The sequence below is a fragment of the Pteropus vampyrus genome, unplaced genomic scaffold (assembly GCF_000151845.1).
Source record: "Pteropus vampyrus isolate Shadow unplaced genomic scaffold, Pvam_2.0 Scaffold116, whole genome shotgun sequence".
NCBI lineage: Eukaryota > Metazoa > Chordata > Mammalia > Chiroptera > Pteropodidae > Pteropus > Pteropus vampyrus.
Genome location: NW_011888897.1, coordinates 3420057 through 3439063, shown reverse-complemented (window position 1 = coordinate 3439063; position 19007 = coordinate 3420057). Strand labels below are relative to the sequence as shown.

Below are 19007 nucleotides of genomic sequence, written 5' to 3'. Positions count from 1 at the left end.
TTACCATTGATACCTATAAGATAATTAAAGCTTTTTTTGTACTGTTTCATATAATGTTTCACATAAGCTAATAATATGTTTCTCCATTTTTATCACAACCAATTTGCTATTTTCATTTTCCTTAAAATTGAAAGAACATAGATTTGAAGTTAGAGGTATAATGTAATTTTTTTGAATATTCCCAGTATTTTCTATTTATTACTTTTAATTCTCTTTGGTCAAGACAGCTTTCTATAGTTTTCAGTATTTAAGTTAGGCATAATTTTTATGAAGTGTTTTGTTTTTTTTTGTTTTTTTTGTTTTTTTACTATTTCCATTTTTGCGAAATTTTATAGTGACCATTGTAATGTTTATAGATAATTTTGTTTCTGTGTTGTAATTTTTCTGATAGGGATGATGTTCATAGTTTTATCATTTCATAAGTACCTTTTTACCTAACAATAGTGGGATTTTTTAAAAATAAAAAAAGCAGTATAGAATATAATCTACAAATATTTTATTGGGTTAAAAATGCCTTTTTAACTAAACTATTTAATTTTTTATTCCTGTTGAAAGCAAAATGAGCAAAATCTCTTCTACCACTTTTGAAAGGAGAAAGCTATTCATTTTAGTAGAGCTCATTGGTTTCGTTTTTTTTTTTTATTGTTAGAATACAAATATGAGATCAAATAGTTTTAAGGGTTTAAAGTACAGTGCCTGGTATTTAGTAATATTTGTAAAAAGAGCCACATATATGAGGAGACTTCATTTTTGACTGAACTGTTCTTCTCACCCTCTTTCATCTCCACTCTAGGTGCCTTATTAGATGAACATTCAGAAGTAGGGTGACAATATATTCTTTAATGTTTCAGATCATCCAGGCCTCGAAAACATGGAACAGATTGAGAAATTTCAGGAAAAGGCTTATGTGGAATTTCAAGATTATATAACAAAAACATATCCAGATGACACTTATAGGTATCTAGAAGTTAAATATTGCTTAATTAAATTCATCTTAAAACTTTTTTGTGAATCTGTTATTTTTCATTTCAAGAGCAATTAAATGTTCTAGGCGACATTGACCTTTGAAATAATTAATGCTATTAAAAGCATTGTTACAAGTGCTTCACATGTAATATTTCATCCAGTTCTTATATTTTATATAGAGAAGAGGTTAAGTAACTTGCTTAAGGTCACACAATAAATGACAGTACCTGATTGTGAACCCAGAGAGTCTGACTATAGCACCCAAACTTTATTTTCTTCAGATGAAGTAATAGATTTTATTAATTAAAAGGCGGGGGGACTGAACAAAAATATACCATTAGCCTATTTTGAAATTTGGCTTATATTTCTACCAAGGTATTTCTTGCCTATGTCCTTTGGGAAAAATTTTTTTTTTAATAAGATTAATTCCATCTTAGAAGAGGGACAATTTTGTAGAGTAGTTAATTAAGCACATGGCCATCAGACCAGAGTACCTAGGTTTGACCATATACTTACTAGCTGTATGACCTTGGCAAGTTATTTAACTTCTGTTTCAGTTTCTTAACTTGTAAAAGAGAGATAATAATAGTGTCTACACTTTACAATTAGTATAACAATTAAATCAGTCAATATATGTAAAGAACAGTACCTTTTACATAGTAAAAGCTATATAAATGTGTTTACTAACATTTATTTAACATACTTCAAACTAGTAAAAGAACATTTCACATAAAATGTTTTACGTATATTAAATAATAGATTTATAAGCCAGTTCCATCATGAAAATCAGCCTTAGTTTGTGTAACCAGTTTTCTTACCCTGCTTCCTACCAGTTCTATGGATGCAGCTCACCTGGTGGGAACAAAAGGAACTGAATAATTTGAGGAGTAGAATACATGGCTATAGGAAGATCACTTAATCCTGGGGCTGCTTGCTGGTTTCATTTGGTCTCAAGTGTTGGAGTGCAAGGCCTTAGACTAGAGGAAGGATAAACATACCACAAGCTTTTTGGAAAGGTGGTTCTTTTGTTGTTGGTTTTGTTATGATTGTTTTTCAGTTTTTGAAGTGTCTAATGTTGTTTTATACCTCATTATACAAGTAAATACAGTATTTAAATTTTTTCTCCGTTAGACATACAACTGTTTGCTGACCTCTGCTCCATGAGGTTCCAGATGCTTTGAGTGGTAGCTGGGATTCCTTCTCAGTTTCTTACATTCCTAGTTACTTAAAGATAATAATTATCTTTGGATAGCAGTTTTCAATTTATAATGTGCTTTCACACAAGATGTTACCCTGCCAAAGTTTAAGAACCTCACTAATACAGAAACTGGCAGAGATTATTTCGTTAATTTTCACAACACTGTGAGAGACGAGAGTAAGTAGCTTATACACGTTCACATAGCTAGGGGGCGATAGAATCAAGATCTGAATCCAATGATCTTGTTTCCATCCATATTGTGCTTTTCCCAGTAATAACAACTATTGCCTGTTTTACCATTCTTAGTAGTTTTTTGTAAAGAAAAACTAAGAAAATGATTATAATTGAGCCTTGTGTGTCCTGATAACACAAAACATTGCTGTTCTTACAACCTCAGATGACCTCCTAAGCCATTTTTAAATGTGTAACTCAATACACATTATAATAACTTAGCTCCATGGTCTGTGCAGCCAACTGGAGGCAGTGCAGTATAGCAGTTAAGAGCAAGGCTTTCCTATGAGGTCTGTCAGACTGAATTTATATCCAGTTAATTGTCATACACGTTAAGGCTTGAGAATACTAAGGTTTTTATTTTAACTTTATTAAAGTAGGCCACGAACAATATACATGTATAAATTACTCATATTTTTCTACTAAATCTTTTTGATTTATAACTTTGTTCCCACCTCCCCCTTTTTTTATTTTTAGATTGTCCAGATTGCTACTCAGATTGCCAGCTTTGAGGCTGATGAATGCTACCATCACTGAAGAACTGTTTTTCAAAGGTCTCATTGGCAATGTACGAATTGACAGTGTCATCCCACATATTTTAAAAATGGAACCTGCAGATTATAACTCACAAATAATTGGTCACAGCATTTGAAAGCCGAGAGCTCAGTGTAAACTTCTTGTTCTTTCTCAGAGTACAAGAAGACACCAAATTGAACTCTTTGCTTCCAGGGCGTCTGGAAATTTTAACTTTAAGGAATAACCAAAAACCAAGTTATTTTTATTTTAACTTCCTTAAGAATTTTCAAAGTGACTGGGCAGGTAGCAGGAATTAGAATTTCCCTTCCTGTCTTATTTAAGTGAATAAGAAATACTATGAATTTATTCTTGGTTAAGATGACACCTAACGCTGTCACCTCTTAACTATCTAAAGATCTCTCATATCTTACTTCATTTTGTAAAACAAATAAATTAGTCTTTTTTTCCAGAATTGTGTTTTATTCATGTTTAACTTTGTTATGAACTAGTTAGATGAACACTTAATCGTCAGAAATCTCTGAGGATGTCCTTGTATTTTACTCTTCTAAATATCTGTTTTAATTACTATGTCAAAGAAGATTATTTTATGCTCAATGGTATAATGATAACATTAGAACCAGAGCAAATAATAATTGAGTATATATATTTTTTGTCTTTTGTAAATATCATGGCACCCTTAGCATATACCACTCTCATTGCTGGCAATGAGACATAGGTCATTTGTGATCTTAAGAGTTCACTTTTTAGTCTTATCTATTAGCTATAAGCACTTCTTATTTATATATGTAGCAGAAAATTGTTTTTGAGAATAAGATAGGGCTCATTTTAATAGTTTTGGTTTACTGCTATGTTTTAAAAGGAGTGGAGACTGAGCCCAAAATGTTTCAGTATTGCAAAATAGATATTAAAAGTTTGCTCTCCCATTCCACAAAAGCATCTGTCCTCGCCCTCTTTTCTGATCTGAATTATAGCTTCCTGATCCTTCCATGGTTTTAGCCACTTTCTTTCGCATCATTAGAAATACACAATTCGTTAAATAATGGATTTATCATAGCCAATCTTTGTTTTCAAGATGACTGAAATAATTTTTAAAAACAGTTGATAATTTTTAAAAAATAAGAAATTTTAATACATGGAGGAATATGCACCAATTTTTCACTTTAAAGAGGAAAGGTCTATTTTAACATGAGCATCAGCCTGAAGCCATGTTATTGCCACAACAAAAGCATTTTAGACTCCTTGGATGTCTTCCACAATAATGTTTTCCTTAGCAAACCTGATACTGTTAAATATTTCTTTGCTCTGATTTCATGATAAATTATTTTGATATGTCTATTTGTTGATTAAAAAAAAAAACAAATATCGAGATTTCATTGCACTCGGTACATTTTTTTATAAAGATTTTTGCAATAGAAGAGTTGAATTTTGGGGGAGCCTGTGGATTTTACTAATTACTACTTTATAGTAAAGTTTAATAAAAGTATTAACTTACAGTTTTTACCAAGTTATTAAGGAAACTTTTTTCCCTATTTAAAATATGATTTTTGTCAACAGGTTTATTTATAGTTATCAGCTGGGAAAAACTACATTTACAACAAAATACTCAAATGGAAAAATCAGTAGATTTATACCTTTATAAACAAAGAAATAAGCCAAAGACTTAGGAAAATAATTCTTTTTAAATAATGTACTAATGGTCAATTAAAACATATTTCTTTCAGGTATTTTTCCTGATTAAATTTGTAGTTATATTTGAAAGTGTTTTTAAAACCATATTAAAATGTGACCTGCATTACAAATTTCTGTTTCCTGAAAGTATATTGGATTTCAAATCCTATTTGTTCAGTAGCCATCTTTTTGTTTGTTTGGTACATTGTTAAGAAATCTCTAGTAAGATTTATTAAAGTACTTCCAGGAAGAGAGAACTGTGGAAAACATTTCTATAGCCAGTGTTTTAGCATTATTACAATTCAGTTTGAAGACTTCCAGCTAAATACTACAGATTGACTGTTAATTTATTCTCTTCTGAAATCTCAGTAAAATCCCAATAAAGCGTAACCACACAATCACAAATAAAACAGAAGAGAAGAAATCAAAGGCTAAGAGAGTTTAATAAATTTTTGGAAAATAAAATGCAAATAGAGAAGGACAGACTTAGCAGAGCCAGAATCAAAGAAGCCTGCAAAAGGCACTGCAGTGAGAAAGAAGACAGTTTACCTTGTGGTACCCAAAAAAGATGCTCAGTACCTGAAAGAACCAGGTGCTCATATTCAGAGATGGTTCTTGGGACATTAAAAAAGAAAGAATTGGTTGCAAGTCTGTATACGGAACCACTGAACTTTCTTTACCTTAAATCAGGTGACCACATTTTATTTTTCCACCTTTTCAAGCAGGAGGCCAGGGATCGATTGTCTTGAGAAACTAGTTGGAAAGTCATAGGATTTACAGGCTATCAGGGATAACAGAAGGCTTGGATTAGATATAGGATTGAAAATATAGATTAAGTGAAAAATCTGCATTCTGAATGTTGGCTCCCTGTGTTCCCAGAATGCTGGCCATCAAATGTAGGGTTCTCTGCTAGGATTTTTTTCTTCAGAGAAACTAATTGCCTCCAGAGCAAAGATCACCAGACACTCATTGGTTGTGCCTAGATAATAAGCCTGACCACCACTTTATCACTTCAGTGAAGCTCACTAATTTCCAAGTAGTATATGTATACATGGGGTTTCCACTCAGCTTTTCAGTGCCTATATTAAATATGAGCTTACAGCCAGGATCATCAGACATTTGAGGAAAATCTCTAATACCTAAGAGATCAGACAGATATGCAGGGATCAGAAAAATATCTACCCCCAATGTAATTAATATATGGAAAGAAACGAGACATTGTGTTCATTAAATGAGAATAGGATGCTTTGAAAAGGAAAATTTGGAGCAAGGAACTGCCCCTGGAGATTAAAAATGATAGTCAAAGCAATTAGAAGGGTTGGAAGATAAAATTGTTGAGGAACTCACCCTGAAAGTGTAACAAAAGACAAAAAATAGAAAATAAGAAAATTATAGAATCAAATCAGTAGGTCTTAATAGAATTTAACAGTTAAAGAGAAGACAGGGAGGGGGTGAGGGGAGAAAGGTAGATCGTTATAAGAAGGCAACAGGAGAGATCGTTGTAATAGAACTATTCAGAATCTTGACCGTGGTAACAACTTACAGGAACTTACATGTGATGTAATTGTATAGAAATAAATGCACACACAAATGAGTACAAGTAAAACAGGACGTCTGAATAAGATCAGTGGATTGTATTAGTGTCCGTATCCCGGTTGTGATGATATAGTTTGCAAAACGTTACACCATTAAGAGAAGCTGAGAAAAATATAAACAGGATCTTTCTCTGTATTTATAACTGCATGCAAATCTATAGCTATCAATTAAAAATTTTAAGGAAAAGAAACTTAAGGAGGTAAGGAAATGATTGTCAGTGCTCATCAATGGCTGCTAAGATCACAAAAAGTGACAAGCAGACACGATGTGCTTCCTGATGTATATTGTCACCTATGAAATATACTTTACCCCCCATCCTCCAATCTGGTCAAGCACCTAGGTTTAATTGCTAATATACAGGAAATACAAGGGATAGAAGAACACAGGGACACAACAAAATCGAGACTGGAAAGCTACAGGACAAACTGCCAGTTTCTTCAACATAAATTGGAAGGACAGAAAAAGGGGATGGAGAATGTGAGGAACCTATAGAGCTAAAGAAATTTAAATGAAAACCAACCAGTTACAATATATGGACCTTATTTGGAATAACTAAAAATAAGCAATAATTGGGGAAATTCGAATGCTCCTGAAGATATTGTTATTAACCTTTCAATGTGAGATAATGGGAATATAGTTACGGTTTTAAAGTTTTAAGAGTTCTTTTATAGAAATATTTCTGATGGAATTTTTTTAAATAGGCAAAAATGCATGAAAGACCATTCACGTTCAAATGTGACATGATTTTGAGCAGTTGATAGAGGAAGAAAATTTGATAATTTGGAAGTTTGTTGTGGAAGGTAGGTGGGTGTGAAGATTTAGTAACAAAATTAAATCCTTTCTTTGGGTCTAGTCACATTACTTGATTTAATGTAAATCTTATAAATGCTGACCTTTTAAAAGAAATAATGTGGTTGATTAAAGTTTGGAAGAGCAAAGGGTGAGAAGTGAAGAAAGTGTCATGTGCTGAATTTCTCATTTTAAATAGTTGGGAATAGAACGTTCCAAACTGTTGGGTCAAGGAATATAGGTTTTAAAGCATATTATTTAAAATCATAAAATAGCCCCTAGAAAATTAATGTTCATTTAATATCCTTTAAACTTTTAAATATGCACATTACTTTTCTAATAATTTTAAATGTTTAATTTTTGAATTTTAACCTTGCAACTGAATCACTAAATCCTTAAGAGCAGATAATCTTATATTTTTCTATTCCTCCTCGCTTCGCTACCTATACAACGCTACTATGTGTACTCAATATCATTATGTGCTCAATATTGAATTCCTTAATGGCATCTTGGTTCCTAAAGAATTTGGCACTAGAAAAGATTTTTGAAGTAGTGTGAGCCAAACATTTGAGATAAGGAAACTGAGGTCCCCAAAGGAGGTACCTTCACCTGGGGAAGCCTGGGGAAGCCTAGTCTAGGTGAGTTTTACACCAAATGCTCCGTCCTGTAAACGCAAGCTCTGAGAACTGGCAAAAGTTTAACGCGCCTTTGCTTCCTAAGGAAACCAATCGCACGCGCCTTCGGCACTAGGAAGGTAGTCGCACAGGGCAGCACCAGTTCTGCGCACGCGTAGAACCACCTCGCGTATCGCGCGCATGCGCGAGGGGGAACCTTAGGAGGTCGGCCGCCAGCAGCTGAGTGTTCGCTTCCTTCTGGTGCATTTTGAGCGGCGCACCCGGGAGGCCAGCCCTGCGGGACAACATGGAGTTCCTGCAGGTGCTGAAGCGCGGCCTGCAGCAGGTCAGCGGCCATGGCGGCCTCAGAGGATATCTACGAGTTTTATTCAGGTAGGCAGCTAGAGCCATACTTTTGACCTCTGGGCTGGACTTGCGCTGGCTGGGTTCTTGGAAAGGGATGCGGGTTTGGATCACTTTGGATGAACTGCAGTTCTGGTCAAGGACAACCGGCGCAATCTCCGCTTTTCTTCCATCGGGCCGAAGTCTCTGTCCAGGGGTCTCCCAGAAACAGTTCCAAAGCCAGTTCGAGAGGCAGCGCTGTGACATCGAGGCAAGGACATCTAGGCTGCACCCCTATCCTGCTCCTAGAAAGCAATTAGCATTGCCGAACACTCACTATGTGACCTTGGGAAAGTTTGTTTCCCTTCACTGGCCTTCAGGTTTCTCCTCTGTACAGTAAGGCGTTGAACGAGGTGCCCATAATGGCCCTTCCTAGTCCTGACGTTCGTTAAATAGGACGAGCAGTATCGTCCGCAGAAGCCGATTTAGAGACCCAGAGTCGAATGGAAGCCAGGATATTCATATCATGTTACGATGAAATAGTTTGGCTTCCTGATTTTCTGAAGGTTTTTGCTAACTCCAGTGCCTCATAACCTAGGGATAGTAGATAAAAAGTCTTGTAATTTGAAGATATTGTATCTATATAGTTCATGTACTTTAAATATATCAGTTAGCTCAATGTTCTGTGCTGTGTCTACATGGTACTGGAACAACATGAGCAGCTTATTCTAGAGCTCTTACCTGAAAGGTGATTCTTCCACAGTGAGTGGTGTGAGCCTAGAGATGAAGGCTAGAAGGGTACAACTATTGACCATTCCCAAGCATCTCCTCATTGTTCTGATACAGCAGCCTTTGTTTCTGAAAGTTGGTATTCTCACTCTATTTACGTTTGTGTTTTGAACAAACAATAATTCTAAAATGTCTTGCTTTCTTTTGGATATCGACAGGGCAAATGATGTGAGGGTTGGTACCTTAGTGGGGGAAGACAAATATGGAAATAAATACTATGAAGACAACAAGCAGTTTTTTGGTGAGTTCACTATTTTGGGATATGAATAACTGGAGTGAGATTGAGACTTGATTTGAATCTGTTTTCCATAATATACAAGAAGCTTTAAAGAATGTATAAACCTACCTATACTTTTTTTTATTTCATGGGAATACGTTATGCATGTTCTTTGTAAACCAAAATATTTTTACTAAAAATCATGGTACAGTTTTTCATATGAGTAAATTGGATGTATCTATAGCATTCTTTTGGTTTGGATATTGTGCTTTCATATTTGAATTTTTTTGATGGCATTCTTTTCAATAGCAACACAGTATTCCATTGTATGGAAGAATCATTTTTCAAACACTTCACTACTGATAGACATTTAGATTGCCTTCAGCCTTTTCCTATTAGAAACAACGCAGTGAATTTGCTTGTAACTATATCCACATTCATTTCTTTAAATATGCTAAGTTCTGGAAGTGGAATTGCTGAGTCTGAGTATGTGTATTTAAAATTTTGATATATTCATTGCAATATTGTTAAGGCCCAGCTCTGTCGGCGGCATGGTCTGATTCTATGTAACCTTTCCCAAGGTCTCTTCCATCTCTCTTCATGTTTCCCTGACTCATTGGATTACAGTTTACTTTTAGTTACTTATTCTCAAAATTGATTTCTCTAGTAGAAGGAGCAAATCCTGATTGAAATCTGTGTTTCTTTAAATGAGGTCATGTTAAATAGCATTAGTCAGTATTTGTTGATTATATGTTGACATAGGAAAACTCTGTAAAGTAAATGCAGATTACCTTTTGCTTATTGGTTTAAAATCTATTATAGGGAAGAATTCAGTATTACCTATTTGGAGGTTAGGGGCAGTGAGGAAGAAGTAGAAGAAATGAATATTTATTATGTACTTTCATGCTTGATGCTGAACTAGATCTATGTGTGTGATATTTAATTTTCATAGCTATCTTAAAATGAGTATAATCAGCCACTTTTAATAGGTAAAGAAACTGAGGCTCATAAAGTTTGCCTTGTACCCACTAAGAAGTGACAAAGTCTTCATTGGAGTTCAGGTTTTTGCCCAACTTAAGGACCCAATAGAAAGTCTTATAAATTGTGGGTAGGCCCCCAACTAACTGTTACGCAGAAATTTGTTAAATAAAGAATGCAGCAATACTGTTTGATAACATGAGATGTCCTACTTATCTAACCATCATTTGTAGTGTTTGCTTATTATATCTAATCACAGATTTCCGGTGGTCATTTAAAATATTTATATGAAACACATAATTCAAGTATGATAGTTGTGAATACATTTCTCCTGCCCCAGTCTCAAGAGGAGCACTTTCTCTCCTGAATTCTCTGACCAGCTGTGAATACATTCACCTACCCTCTCTGCCACTCTCTTGGCAGGGGCACTGAAGGAAAAGCAAGGATTCTTCACCGTGGGGAAGGGCCTGAGCCCAACCCACAGAGTGAATCTCAGTCCCTGTGCAGAGATTTTGCTGTGACAGTTGCCAGGCTGTTGATAAAAGCTTGCCATACATTTCCTGGAGCTTGCTTTCTCTAATATACCCAGGGTGCTATTCCCCTAGCATTTCTCTTAAGTTAGAGCACGTAAGAGTCTTATCTTAATAAAAAGGTTGTCTGCTTTGATTTTATGCAATTATGTTTTTTTAAGGTTGTGTTTATTTTCTTGCATCCTTCTAAATGTTGATCTTTCCACTCAGGCCGTCACCGATGGGTTATATATACTACTGAAATGAATGGCAAAAACACATTCTGGGATGTGGATGGAAGCATGGTGCCCCCTGAATGGTAAGTTAAGTCAAAATTTTCTTTTATTTGGCTTGGAAGTAGTTGTTTCATTACACAACTATTTGTTGAATATCTCTTTATAAGGTAATCAGTGATTCCGAAAGTATCTGTCCCAGTTGGGATGCTTGTGTAACAAGTTACCCTAAAATTTAGTGGCTTAAAACAACAGTAAGTGTTTATCTCCTGTAGCTTTTTGGGTCAGGAGTTCAGACAAGACACACCCAGGATGGCTTATCTCTGTTCCAGAGTGTCAGGCCTCAGGTGGAAGATACAAAGGCTGGATACTGGAATCATCTGAAGACTTGTTCACTCACTGTCTGGCAGTTGATGCTGCCTGTTAGCTGGAGACGTATTTGGGGCATTGGGTTGGAACACCCTCATATAGCCTGGGCTTCCTGAGGCAAGAGCGAGAGCACCAGGAAGAAGCCCTATTGCTTTGTCTGACTTAGTCTTGGAAATCATCCAATATCAATTCTGTATTCCATTGGTCAAGGCAATTAGAAAACTCCGCCCAGGTTTAATAGGAGAGAACACAGACATTATCTCTTAATGGAGGTATGTCAACGCCGTGTTATATATTGGGATATATAGTAGTGTAGCTGTTTTTGAGGGGAAAACTGTGTCACATTATCTCCTGGCTATGGGGGAAGGGAAAGGCAAGAACTCTGGCTCTGATCTTATTTGGCAGTTTGACCTTAAGCAAGTTCTTTAATGTGTGTGGGGTTTCATTTTCTCACATGTAAAGTGAGAGCCCCCAAATTCCTTAGATCTCTAAAAATTGAGTTTATGTTTACCTATTTTAAAATGAAATTCTAAATGCTCTTACTTGAATTACTAAATTTTATATAAAATATTCCAAAGCCAAGTACTGATATCTATTCCATAGATGCTAAAATTATACCATTTGGTTGATATACATTTAATCTCTAGAGAACATTTCCAGTTAGTCTAGAAATTTTCACCAAAAACTAGAAATAAGTGTATCAGGTTAACTGTGACATTTTAGTCAAACTTGATCATCAGAAATAGGTAGAAACTGGGATAATCTCAGAGTATTCATTTCCATTCTAAAGAATCGATTAGAAATCCAAGCATGTACCGTGAGTGAGTGAAGTGTAGATATGAGACATTAGGGAGTGGTGAGGACTGCAAAGAATTGAAAAGCACATACTTCATCCAAGAGAGCAGCAGCCCTGTTCATCTCTCCCTAGTTCTGTCAGGTAAAAATTCAGCCGGGAGTTTCTAGATAGGATTTTTCAAGAAAAAGTGGAAATATGTATTTTATTGTGAGATTTCTTGCTTTTTAAATGTTAACTTAAAATATTTGTCAGGTTAAATACAGCACTATCTAATAGATGATGGAATATTCTATATCTGTTCTGTTCAATAGGGTAGCCACTAGTCACATGTGGCTCAGAGCACTTTGAAATGTGGCTAATGTGACTAAGGAAGTGAATTTTTAATTTTATTTAAGTAGGCTACATGATTGGATAGAATAGTTTTTCAGAATATTGTGTGAACTAAGCAAACATGTTTGTAAGATTTTACCTTCAACCAGTTTTCAACCTCTGGTATACTACCTACATCGAGCCACATCAGCAATGTAGCTTGAAAACCATGTTATTGGATTTTGTTGTTATAATAAAACTGATTGGCTCTTAGCAGCATTGATGGTACATTTGAGGCTGGATTTTGTGCTCTTTTCTAATGGGAAATAATAACCTATGGTTCTGTTAAGTTCTGAGGAGCTGTGATTTTAGGTGTAGAGCAGTCTGCCTTTTCCAAAGAGGCATTCGATATGTCAGGGGCACTGTTTTTGAGACCAAGGTATCACAGTGGAATGTCAGCTTTAGGAGGCGAGGTGTCCTAGTTTGTATTTGTTTAGTTGATTGTTTTTGGAGTGGGGTTAGTCCTGGGAGGGTGTAGAAGGCTGGTGGGCTGTCTTGTCCATATTCAGGTCTATCTCTTTCAGGACACTCATCTAACATCGGTGCTCAGGGTCAGTATTTTGAGGGAGTGGGAGAGAAAACCGATTTCAGTGATGTGAGATAAAACATTTAAAATTATAAAATAGAGAATTTGAAAAGATAAAAGTACTATTAAGCCAAGCAAGTCCTTTTATATGGTCTGACATCGCATGAAAAGAAGCTGCAAGCTTCTTAACACTCTATATCTGTATCACTCTAGCAGGTGCCTGAGGGCAATCGACGATTCAGAGCTGAATTTCTTTGTGAAGGGGAGCCTCCTAAGGGCTGAGTACCTTTGATGACTCTTGTTTGTAAGGGAAGCTTAAAGGCCTGTGAAGAGTCTTTGTAGGGAGAAGTGATATTGGACAAGCTCAGCTGTTTGTTTCTCAGACTCCCTTTTGCTGAGTGTCATGCATTGTGGAATTCTAAATCTGTGGATTCTTACCTTTGATTTGACTCATGAATAAATTTGAAATTGCATTGATTTATCTTCAATTAGAGAGCCAGATATTATCTTATATAGAGAGTAATGAATAACAAATACAATTTATCATCTTTATTCATTCAAATAACTGTTTTTTGTGTTTCTTACCATGCTAAGAGCTATAGTAGGTGCGGGGGCTACAACAGTGAATAAAACACAGTCCATGCTCTCATGGGACGAAGCAGAAAAACAAATATGTTATATATTTTAGGCAACAATAAACACAAGGAAGATAATGAAGCTGGCATTCCTGAAGGGATAAGGAGCATGGGAGGGTCAGGTGGCTCTTTTACACTGGGGTTAGGAAAGACTTCTTTGAGGAAATGACATTTGCAATGGGATGGGGGATGAAGAGCTCCAGGCAGCAGGAATCACAGGTGCGAAAGCCCCGTGGTTTGAGATGTATCACTTGTATTCAAAGAACAGCAACATGGCCAGTTTGGCTGGAATGGAATAGATGAGAGGAAGATGTTAGGAAGTGAGGTAGCAGAAATAGCAAGGGCCCACATCATGTGAATCTTGTAAGTCATGGTAAACACTTTGACTTTTTTCCTAAATTTCTTTCGAAGTCACTAGAAGGTAAGATAGTATAATCTGTTTTATAATTTTTTAAAATTGAGAATAATCCCAGACTTTCTGAAGAGTTACAAGTATTTGGATCATTTCAAAGTAAGTTGCTAAAATGATACCCTAACACTCCTGAATACGTTAGCATGTAATTCCCACGAACAAGGACATTGTCCTACATACCCACAATATAACCATCAAAGTCAGGAAATTACCAGTGATACATCACTACTGTCTAATCTTCAGACTTCGTTCAGGTTTCGTCAGTTGTCCCAGCAGTGCCCTTTGTAGTAAGAGGAGCTAATCATGTATTTCATGTGTGTTTCATTTCTCTCTTGTCTCTTTCACACCAAATTAGTTCCTTGGCTTTTCCTTGATTTTTATGACCTTGTTACTTTTGAAAATTACAGCCAATTATGTTGTAGAACGTCCTTCAATGTGGGTTTCTCCACTGTTTTCTCATGACTAGATTCAGGCTATACATCTTTGGCAGGAATGTCGCAGAAGCAATGTTCAGTTCTTGTTGCATTCTATTAAATTTATCTCATTAGTGTAACTTCTGTCACTTGATTAGGGTGTGTCAAGCCAGTTTTCTCCATTCTGAAGTTACTTACTTTCCTTTTGCAATTAATTAGCATTTTGTGGAGAGATACTTTGAGGTTATATAACTCTCATTACTCATCATATTTTCAGTGTACTTATTTATATTAGTATGAACTTTTATTTTAATCAGTGGATTATACGATACTGTAATTGGTTTTTTTCTCGCTCAAATTGAACTCACTTTGATTCAATGGGACCCATTCATGCTGCATTTGGAGTCATTTTGAAATGTCCCCATCATTCTTGGAGAAGTTTCTTGCCTTCCAACAAAAGATGTTCTAGGTTCATCTTATATTTTCTCTGCCCCATCCACAGTCATTTCTCAGAGGAGCCTTGTGTTTGTTTTGTTTTCTCGCTTGTGATTTTTTAGTGGAGAGTGACATTTAAAAACTGAGGTCTTAGTGCGCAGTATTGTTCATTGCTGTTGGGGTGTCAGCCCTCCCACGCACTCTCAGTGGACAATCTAGGGAATATATGTAATGAGTGTGTTTGTGTGTGTGTTTCTATTTCTATATCTTTTTCTGGATGTATATTGAAAACCATAGTTCACAGCAATGCCACCGATTTTAGTCCAACATTGGTTATATTCTAGTTTTCTCTTTCCATATTTGTATTTTTTTTCTTAATATAGCTATTTATTTAATCAATGCCACTCTATTTTTTTTTCTTAATATAGCTACTTATTTAATCAATGCCACTTAACATAGCTACTTATTTAATCAATGCCACCAATGTAACTAAGTTCCCATTACTGCCATCCTGCCTCCCTCACTGGACTTCTTCCTTACTTCACTTTGCCTCCAACACCCACACCAGGTTGCTATCCTCCCTGTGTGGACACCCTTCTCTCTGCATGCAGAATCTGACACCTTACTGAGCTGCTACAACACACTTCCTTCCCAGTTCCCCACCCCAGTGCCAAGCACAGATGCCTGCCTTGCTGGACCCCACCTAATGGCTTTGGACTCTGATTTGATTTAGATTTTCAAAGCATCTTTGCAGTGTCTGTGAATAGAGGAAAGGAGCCAAGTGGAAGTAGGCTAATCATTTACAAGCATCTGATAAATAGAATACAGTAGAAGTGTGAGATGTCACTACTGAGATAGGGTTTAAAAAGACTGTGCTTTCCATCTCGGGTGTTCTCTTTCGTTCACTCTCAGATTGCTTCCTCTGGGGAGGCCAGCTGCCATGTTATGATGTGGCCTTGTGGAAAGGCCCACGTGAGTGAACTTGAAAGCAAATCTTCTGAGGTCTGTCTGCAGCCACGTGAATGAGTTTGGCAGTGGATCCTTCCCAAGTCAAACCTTGACATGACTCCAGCCCCAGATGATATCTTGATTATAACCTTTTGAAAGACCCTAAGCCAGAGGCATCCAGCTAAGCTGCACTCAAATTCCTTACCCACAGAAATTGTGAGATAACGTTTACTGTTTTAAACTAAATACAGGATAATCTGTTACACAGTATTAGATAACTGATACAATCCCAAATCTCACAACCTACATCACTAACACCTTATCCAGCCTCTTTCACCTCCATTCTAGATAACTACATAAATAGTCCTAAGTGTGATCAGTGGAGGCTGCCTACCAAGGGATGTATTTTGAAGCAAGATGGAGTGAACAGGATATGCTGATAGATTGGAATTTGAGGGAAAAAGTTGTCAAGGATGAGTTTAAGATTTTTGGCCTGAACTACTAGTGGTACATTTACTGAGATGTGGAAGATGGGATAGGATGGGGGAAGCAGAATTGGAAGGGATAATTGAGTTCTACTTTGTCCATGTTGAGAATGAGGTTCCTGTTAGACAACCAAGTGGGGATAGTGGGTAGACAGTAGAAAACATATCTTAAGGTCAGGGTAGAGGTTGATGCTGGAGATAGGACTTTAGCGTGATTTTACCTGGTGTAGAATACAGTTTAACTTTATGAATTATGGATATAAAGATAAAGAGAATCTGACCTTCAGTTTAATGCTTAGCTCTGTTACCCTAGAAATCAAATTATATTGTATAAACCATATCGTGAGATAAAAATTTTCCCTTGATTGGTAAATTGCATTTGGATTGAGAGGAATTATAAATGCCTGATGAATTAGCTACATTTGGGCTTCCCTGTGTTGCTGTTTTTAGAGCTGGCTTGTCCCTTGTGGGGATGGGAATCCTGAAGCAGTGCCTATGGAGTTGTTTTTAGAGATGTTAGCTCTTGTGAAGCATGAAGCTTTTAAGCATTACGCTTTTTAGTTGCACCTGCCTGCTGTGGCTCTCATCTCTCTTGAGCCTGTGCTGTATTATCTAGGGCAGGGATCTCCAAACCCTGGACTGCGGATCCGTACCTATCTGTGGCCTGTTAGGAACCAGGCTGCACAGCGGGAGGTGAGTGGTGGGTGAGAGAGTGAAGCTTCATCTGTATTTGCAGTTGCTCCCCAGCACTAGCATCACCACCTCAGCTCCACTGCGGATCATCAGGCATTAAATTCTCATTGGAGCATCAGTCCCTGGTGCTAAAAAGGTTGGGGATTGTTGATCTAGAGAATCAAAGAAAATAGCTCCTGGATGGCTGGGTGAGCTGTCACTTGCATGAACTGCTGTGAAGACTCCTACTGATAGGGACACCTGATGCTGTCTGGCTGGCAAGCTTTGGTTCTTGTCCTCTGTCCTTCTGAGTCATCTGATGCCAAGTGTGGTCTATGACAGTCAATGAGTCTGTCGGTTCAGTAGCTGCAAAATCTCACCTAGAGAAGGATTTCTCTTCAGAAGCATCAGTATTTTTGACAGAATCAGGGAATATATTTAATGAACATTTGTGGCTCACTTAATGTTCCCTAATCTTGTAGAAGCATTAGAAGTCTTGTAGGGAAAATGAATTCATTTGATCTATCTTGTCTCAGGCCCTTCATTTCTTTGAATCTGTCAGCAGCCAGTAAGGCTGCTAGGTCTACCAACAGATTAAGAAAAGGTATGCATGGTAGTACAAATGTCTACACATACCTCAAAAATAAAAAAAATAAAAAACTTTTGCATAGAACCTAGCACAGTACTCAGCTTACAAGTTTATTCATTCAGCAAATATTTATTGAACACCCCACTATGTGTCAGGCATTAGTAGGTTTATACATTCATAGTAGTGAGCAAAATACGTAGTCCTTGCTACCTTGGAGTTTATAGTCACTTAATGAATACTAGCTGGTAGACTAATAATGTACCATAACTTAGTGTCTGTTATTTTTCCTTGTTAGAGTATCTTCATTCTCAGAGTTGTAATACTTATGGCATCAGCAGAGAGATTTTTAATTCTTTCAGGAATTTGTATTAGTTTAACTTCATGGAATAGAATAATCAAAGTATTTCAGAAGGTTGCAAATACTGTTAAGCCACTTTTGATTGCCTTAATTTAAGCAAGCTAATTGCCACTATCCATACAGTAACACACAAAATTCTTTATTTTCACTTTTATTCTAGTAAACCAAGTAAGTAACCAGTGTCTAGATGTAATTTGACAAGGTGAAATGTTGAGGGTAGAAAGGTAGAAAGTTTGGGTTATTTTATGCATAATAGTATAAAATTACTGTTTTCACTTATATCAGGAGAAAAAGATTTTTTTGTGTGTGGTTTGAAGTATTGGAACTGAAATTCTTTGAACCAAGTTTTAAAAAATATATGGCTTGCTTAGATTTTTCTCTATTGTGTATATACTTTTTTTCCCACTTGGTGGCACCTTCCGTTCATTTCTATGTAACATAACGTCTTCTTCCTCCATGTAGTGCATCAGTCTCTCCTCCTTGTATATTGATTTTTTTCTTATTAAAATTAATGGTTAAATTATTCAAGTAATACATAAACATATTCTTTTAAAAATAGTAGCGTATGTTAAAAAGTTTTCTTTTTTAACAGGAAATAATTTTGTCCTTAAAGATTTTTCCTTTTCCATGGTAAAATTAACAAATGTTTGTTGTTCTTTTAAGGTTAATGAATTTAGGATACTTAATATTGTAGTTAGCTTTTTTTCAGTTGGCGTAAGATATTCTAGGGGCCTATGTAGAGAAACAAGGAGGCAGGTGGGGGGGATTATTCAGAGGTGATAGAGAATAATCAGAAATGATTCATAGCTTTTGAGCTTGAGAGATTGGATAGATGGTGGTATTATTCATTCAGATGAGAAGACTGGGAGAAGGGTGGGTTGGGGGAGAGGTGTAGAGGATTGAAATCAGAAGCCTCTTTTTTGAAAGTAGTAAGTTTGAGATACCTGTCGAAAATCCAAGTGAATACAGATGTCAGGTAAACAGCTGAATGTGTAAATTTAAAGCTTAAAACAGGTCAGACCAGCAAAGAAGAATGAGAAGTAGCTAGCAAGGTAAGAAATAGGAAAGGCAAGAGAGATTAGCATTTCAACATGGGAAGGCTCTCTGTATTGATTGTTGCTGAGGGATTTGAGTCAGAAAAGGGCAGAGACGTATCCATATTGATTGGGCAATATGACCTTTATTGAATCTAAATGGAATCTGTTCTTGAAAAAAATAGGAGAGAAACATTTAGAGAATCTGGCAGGAGGCAGGGATAATGCACGTAGCCCTTTAAGAGACAACCACTGTCAACATTTGGCATATTTTCTTTAGTGTTTTTATTTGTTTGTTT

At 36.3% G+C, this 19007-nt stretch overlaps 2 protein-coding genes across 8 annotated transcripts in view; both read left to right on the top strand.

The window, feature by feature from the left end:
* The window catches only part of NR2C1 (nuclear receptor subfamily 2 group C member 1), a 44622-nt gene extending 40197 nt beyond the window's left edge, over nucleotides 1-4425 (top strand). For 6 of the 7 annotated variants that reach the window (XM_011365901.2, XM_011365903.2, XM_011365900.2 and 3 more), the window contains exon 14: nucleotides 2873-4425. In XM_011365901.2, coding sequence (XP_011364203.1) covers nucleotides 2873-3047 — 175 coding nt within the window. In that variant the 3' untranslated portion in view covers nucleotides 3048-4425. Of the gene's footprint in view, nucleotides 1-1799; nucleotides 1983-2872 lie in introns of all 7 variants that reach the window. The other variant, XR_896215.2, reaches the window with a different exon arrangement.
* Nucleotides 4426-7804: 3379 nt separating this feature from the next.
* The window catches only part of NDUFA12 (NADH:ubiquinone oxidoreductase subunit A12), a 21078-nt gene continuing 9875 nt past the window's right edge, over nucleotides 7805-19007 (top strand). The window contains exons 1-3 of the mRNA XM_011365897.2: nucleotides 7805-7992; nucleotides 8889-8971; nucleotides 10666-10753. Coding sequence (XP_011364199.1) covers nucleotides 7907-7992; nucleotides 8889-8971; nucleotides 10666-10753 — 257 coding nt within the window. The 5' untranslated portion in view covers nucleotides 7805-7906. The remainder of the gene's footprint in view (nucleotides 7993-8888; nucleotides 8972-10665; nucleotides 10754-19007) is intronic.